This window comes from Myodes glareolus, chromosome 7 (assembly GCF_982192425.1).
Source record: "Myodes glareolus chromosome 7, mMyoGla1.1, whole genome shotgun sequence".
Classification (NCBI taxonomy): domain Eukaryota; kingdom Metazoa; phylum Chordata; class Mammalia; order Rodentia; family Cricetidae; genus Myodes; species Myodes glareolus.
Window position 1 is genome coordinate 87,009,945 of NC_142032.1, and position 6,377 is coordinate 87,016,321.

The 6,377-nt window shown below is 54.0% G+C and overlaps 1 protein-coding gene across 1 annotated transcript in view; it reads right to left on the reverse strand.

Moving 5' to 3' along the window:
* Xylt1 (xylosyltransferase 1) overlaps nt 1-2,480 on the reverse strand; it is a 282,801-nt gene extending 280,321 nt beyond the window's left edge. The window contains exon 1 of the mRNA XM_048460178.3: nt 1,978-2,480. Coding sequence (XP_048316135.3) covers nt 1,978-2,325 — 348 coding nt within the window. The 5' untranslated portion in view covers nt 2,326-2,480. The remainder of the gene's footprint in view (nt 1-1,977) is intronic.
* Nucleotides 2,481-6,377: the final 3,897 nt, after the last annotated feature.

The following is a 6,377-nucleotide window of genomic DNA, read 5'->3' on the forward strand; positions in this document are numbered from 1 at the left end:
ACAAGACTGGACAGCTGACAACTACCAGGAATGGAAAAGTGAAAGAAAAAAGAACAAAATGCATACATGTCTACATGGGGAGGTAAAGAAACGGAGGCACTGGAGAACACAGGCAGGAAGATACCTGCAAACCTATGGATAAAAGCAAAACTGCAGACAAGCCCAGTAACTCTGTTGCTAGAACTGGGAATGTGAAAACACACTTAAAAGGGGAAGTGGCACCCTGCCACCCACCTTTCCAACTCCAGACCTGATGTGACTGGGCTAGGACAAGAGGGAATAACACGCCTAGCTGAACACACATGGAGAGGTTGTGGATCGCTTCAGAGCATCAGAGAGTTATGAAGAAATTGTCAGCTGGCTTCTTCTCTTCTCATTTATCTCAACAGGTGGTCTGCGTACCCTAAAAGTGCCTCCTGAACCCCATTTGCAGAAGGCACAGTGAGTCCCATGGTTCCCTCCCGAGCCTGTTTCCACACTGGGCCAGCAGTACATGCTCATAGTCTCTCTCAACTCCCAATAGGTCTCTAATTCCAGAAAGAATATTATTTCAGCGGGAACACACAATCAACTCTGGGAGTTCAAAGACAGCGAGTGTCTAGGTCCCCTTGGGTACAAACAAGAAGAACTTGGGGGCATCGAAAATGCTCCAGGTCTCACCCACACGCCTCATTCTGCTCTGCACCACAGGTGAGGGCAAGACTTCTCCCTGGTGGCTACCCAGCAGTCAAATTGCCGTCAGATCCAGTCCTGAGACTGCTTCAGCCCACAGGCAACAAGAGCTATGCTCAGGCAATAAGGGTCTAGACAACCCCAAAGAACTTGAGCACATCAGAAAGCAATTCTGACATACAGTGTCAAGGTGGTCTTCAGCAAGAGCTGTTGGAGTGACAAGCAATAGCAAGGACTGTTCTCTTCCTACAGATCCTAGAAACACTCCCCTGGTGGCTACTGCCCTTCAGCTGCTAGGCAGTTCTCTACAGGGAACTGGGATGATGGACAGACAGTCACATGGCATACTGAGCCAGCTCTCAGACAGACAGTCATTCATTCCCATGCAGAGCAGAGACCCTGTGCCACAGTTAGGGACTCAGTTCCCCTGCCCTCCTGGCTCAGAAAAAGGTGAAACAGATACCCCCAAAGAAGTTGGGGACAGGGGAGGAAGACAAGCTGGCGCCCCACCTAGACAACCAGGTAGCCCTACAAGAACTGTGGGAAACAGTTTCGGAACCCTAACTGTCTACATCCAAGCACACCCAGAGGTGTGGTGATAGTGTAGTCAGACAAAAAGACAGTAAGTGTGACGGGCCACCTATGTCAAGTCAGAGACAGCTAGCTGGGACCAACGGGCAGTGCCCCGAAGCAGCAGATTCCGGAGGAGGTGAAGTAAGAGAGGGCAGGTGATGGCAAGGTTAGGGACTGGGAAAGATGGAGACAGGAGCAGTAGACACCCAGGGAAAACAGGACCCAAAGTCAGATCAGCCACGAGTAGCCCAGCGTTTATTTGGGTACCAGGGACATGGCTTGAGTGAGACACTCATTCTAGGTCCCTTCTCAGCCCAAGGCAAACAGTTCAGACCAGAGAGGCTGCGTGGAGAACCACCCCTGAGCAGCGGCTGAGGATCGGTCACGATCCGATGCACGCACTCGGGTGGGAGTGAGGCTTCAACACCCTCATCTAGAGAGCAAGTAGGGCACCCAGCAAGAGTGACAGGGAACAGGACCCTCTTGAAAGCGCGTCTCCCCTGGAGCTCACTTTCCAGACCCCAAGGGGGCGGTCCTCAGACTCCGCACAGAGCAGCGCAGCTCAGTGCACGACCCTGCAGCTGCCCAGGGCAGCCAGGGCAACCAGAGCGCAGAGTCCCTTCGGATACCCAGACTGGGGTGGCAAGGACTGGTGGGAGACGTGGGTAGGGTCTCCCATCTGCCTCTCTCTGTCCACGCGGCTCCCGATCCCCTTCTGAAAGGGCACCTTACCCTCGCCCGGGCGGCCAGTGCCCCGCGGCTGCCAGGCTGCTGCGCGCGGGCTCCTCCGGGGCCGCCTCCCCGTGCTCCTCCTCCGCCTGCTCGGCCTCCGGGTCCTCCACGAGCTGCGGGCGGATGGGCAGCAAGGTCCCTGCGCTCCCGGCGAGGGGCCGCGGGCTGCTGCTGCTGCTGCTCGGCTGCTCCCGCCGCTGCCCCCGCGCGCCGCCGCTCGCCAGCTCCGGAGTCCAGGCTGCTGAAATTCCACACCACCAGCGTCTGCAGCAGCAGCACCATGAGCGCCGCCAGCAGCGCCGAGTGCGAGCGCCGCGCCAGCCTCCGGGCGCACGGCGCCGCCACCATCTTCCGCGGCGGCCCGGGGCGAGCGGGGTGCCGGGACACCCCGGTGCGCGCTCTATCCCGGGGGCTCCGCGCTCGGGCCCCGCCGCCGTCGCCCGGGCTCGCCGCTGCTCCTCCTCCTGCTCCTCTCCTCCACCACCTCCACCTCCCTTTCCTCTTCTGCCGCCGCCGCCGCCTCCACCGCCGCGGCGCGGAGTTTTCAGACGGGCAGGGACCCGGACGTCACCAGGAGGAGGGGAAGGCGGGAGGCGGGCGCGGGGAGGCCGCGGAGGGGGCGCGGCGCGCGCGCGCGGGGACACGACGAGAGGAGGGAGCTAGCCCTGCGTGATTCCCCTTCTCTCCGGCCAGGGTCCCCACCTCACCCCCAGGGTTCTGAAGCGGGCGTTCGGGTGACCAGGCCTGGGGAAGGGGCCATCAGGGACCCGGGCCTTGAGCAGAGGGCGGGGCCTGGGGGAGGAGCCGAGGGCAGCGTGGGGAGGAGAAGGTGAGGGAGGGGGCGGGAGCGAGAGAAGCAGACAGACACCCCCAAAACAGCGTGGGAACAAGGTGGGGGTGCGAAAAGGTCAGTGCTTTGAGTTGAGACGGGGAGAGTGGGAAACAGACGAGCCAACGGGGCAGCTCGGCTTGCGGAGATCAGGAAAACGGAGGGAGGGGTCCTGAGACCCTGTGCTCCATGTGGCAGAAAACTAGAGGCAGAGTTGTAGGAGGCACGGAGTTTTCCGTCCCGGGATCTTCGGTTACACTGAGAAAACCTTGGCAGGTGGAGATAGAAGGAAACGTGGGAGTGTCACAGGTCCGGGCTTTTGCAGCCCGGGATTCCTGGATCACTGAGTGAAGCGATGGGGAGGAGTTTCTCAATGACTCTCCGAGGTTAATCAGCACAAGCTTTGTGACTTCTGAGTCACCCCCCACCCCAGGGCCAAGCAAAGATGCAGGGCTCGCTGACTCACTTCTCCGGTCCCCAAGGACTCACAGTCCAACATCCAGCAAATCCAGTTGGCAAGTGGATGCTTTGGTGGCTAAAGGAGTTTCCCAGCCCTCCCAGGCCATGAGCGGCCAGTGCCTGCCCAACCACAGAGTCTCCCTCCTTGCCCTGCTTTCCTTCCAGCCGTTCTGGTGTCTGACTCTCTGTGTGTACTAAGTTCAGAGCTGGGAGAGTCCAGCCTTGCTTTGTAAGGAGAAGCACTTTTCTCCAGTTCTGGTTGGTGACCTTGAACCTCCAGGATTGCCCCCCTTGACCTTGTCCTGTGCTCTGTCCTTTATCAATGAGAGTTTGGAAGGAATGATGTCTCTGAACTCAAATTTCTCCCAGCCCTCTCTGATTCAGTCTTATTGCCTTTTCCTTTTGATTCACAGCAAGCAACTATGCATGTCTGCACATGGAGGGGACTGATGTCTCTGCCGCTGAGTTGGGAATTTACAGTGAATTCTTGACTTTTTGCCTCTTGCCTTTTTGGACAGCATCCTGGTTTTTATAGGGAAGAGAGTGGATATGCACAGAATCTATAAGGAAATGAAGCTAACAGTGGCAGGAAATGGACCCTTCGGTCCACTGCACCGATATATCAGAGTATCCACCTATGTCAGATGTGGGGCCAGTTACAAGGATCCCGAGGTGAGTGAGGATGACCCTTACCTACAATAAGTTTGAAGGCCAGAGGAGCCAGATGTAAGTATGGAATCTCAAAAGGAAATGTGGTCAGCATCACTACAGAGACTTTCAAAGGGGCCATGGGTTCATGAGAGCGCTTCTGGAATAGCGTGTGTCCTTGGTCAACCTGCTATCCCGACAGCCTGAAGTCCGTCCAGTGTCCACCTCCAGCTCTGCAGCCAGGCACAAAGGCATTCCCACTGTATGGGAGAGCAACTCCCTAGCTCACCAGTCTCCTCTTAATCTGCTTATCGGCTGGGAATATTTATAGTTCATGAAATAAAACACCTGGTTTAACAATCTAAAAATAAACCTTACTGGATCATATAACTAGATATTTCAGAGGACAGACTCCAGGCATGGCTTGATCCAGCAACCCAGATCTACTCTTGCAGAGATTTCTTTCCCTTCCTCCTTTCTCTGTCTTACACCGGGTCTGTTCACACTGGACCATCACAAGAGGCCTGACTTCTGTGGCTGAGACTAGTTGTAACCTTAGTTCATTTCTAGTCCAGGGTTCTCTCTGAAGATGCAGAGAGATATTTTTTTTTTCTCATGCAGTCATCTCTCTGTCCTAAGCTACCCCTCAGCCAGTCACAGAGCCCAGGAAGTCAGACCATGGGGATGACTGTAACCAGGGTCCCGTGATTCATCGCTGGCCTTGGGGTAATGCATGTTAGCATCTCTTTAACCACTCAGCTGCTCCATAGCTCCGGGTGGATGGGTGCAAGTAAGTGTAGGAGAGCGGCCTCCCTCTTGGCTCCTTTGAGCCTTTTCCATCATGGTTCAGTCATCTCCCCTCCCTGGATTTCAGGTTTCTTTGTTCTAAGTGAGTGGACAGAAGATGTGTAAACACGGCTTCCAAGCCCTACACTGACTGGTGGTGTGGAGTATTCCAGCCCTCAGCCCACCTTTGTTTCAAGATGTCTACTGCATTTGCCTGCAAAGCAGCGGTGACCTGTGCTTCCTCCAGGTGACACAGTTAACTGAAGTCCTCCAGGGCCCAGGCTCTGACTCAACTCCCTCAGGGCCCCAATGCTTCAGCACTGAGGTTATAGATCCTGGGCCTAAATCCCCAGAGAAACACAGTTGTTTATCTTGACTATGACTTAAGAAAGAGGTTCAGTCACCCTGGGAAGGGAAGGTTTGGAGATGCCATAAACCATGGATTTGGTGGGTTTCTGGTGAAAATTTGCCTGAGGTGACATCTGGGATTTTCTTCTTTTCTGGCTCCAAGATAAGGAGCCCTTCAAACACTTTAGAGCAAATGAGGAGGTAGAGGTGGAACAGAAGGCGAACAGCTGAGCGCTGGGGTGAGTTGGGGTATCTAAAATGTCCATCTCAGAATGGCAGACAGCTGGGAGATCCAGAAGGTGGGTACCCTAAGTTTGCTGAACGCCACCAAACAGAAGTAGCTTCTTTGACTGAGATAGACAATTCTTTTTATTTTCCAGTTATTCATACAGAGGCAGGTGGGTCTGGTTGATCCGGCAGAGGCCAGGGTCCTGCTTGAGACTCAGCAGTGGCTCCAGTCACTGTATCCAGAGTCCTCGGGGTTTTCCATTCCAGTTTTTCATTCCACAGAGATGCTTGGGACCCTATTACACGCAGGCCTCCTGCTGGGCTAGCGAAATCTGGGGATGACGAAGATTCCCCAAGGAACCTTTCTTTTTAAATATGGTTCTTACGCTCCCATGCTATGGCTCCCAGGAGCCAGAGCTCTTGAAGAAGTTCGCCTGATTTGTGGAATTCCCACCACCACCCCAACTGCCAAATCTGGTGTCTCCATCAGTTTCCAGGATGGAAGGCTGAATTAGCCAGAGAGTATTCTGAGTTATTGGGTGTGCCTAGGCCTAAGCTATTGATTGCAAAGGGAATGTTTAGGGCAGTCTTTGCTCTCAAGGGACTGTCCCACAGGACCGAGGGACAAGACAAGTGATTGACAGCAATTCCAGTGTTAGAGCACGGAATGAATGCAATGAATGAGAACTAGACCGTTTAATGAGTGCATGTGCACATGTATGTGTATGTTTGTGCATGTGAAGGCCAGAGGCAACCTCAAGGGTGGGTTTAGGGTTTTTTATTTGGTTGTTGTTACTTTTCTTGTTTGGGGTTCTGGAAATTAAAAGGAAAAACGAAGGCTAAACTGCCAGGAATGAACTGTCTCCAGATCCCCAGGGCTTGAATGGCAAACAATTGCTATCACAACCAACTTTTTAATGTGGATCCTGGAGAGTGAGCTCCTTTACTGAGTGAGCTATCTCCCTGCTCCCTCTGCTGTGTTTTGTGTTAAGTATCCATTGCTAGTTTCTATGCCTTGATTTCCTCACCCATAAAATTGGGCTTCACATAACAGGATCTTTGTTGACAATTTCTCATAAGGATTAAATGTGATAACTAACAC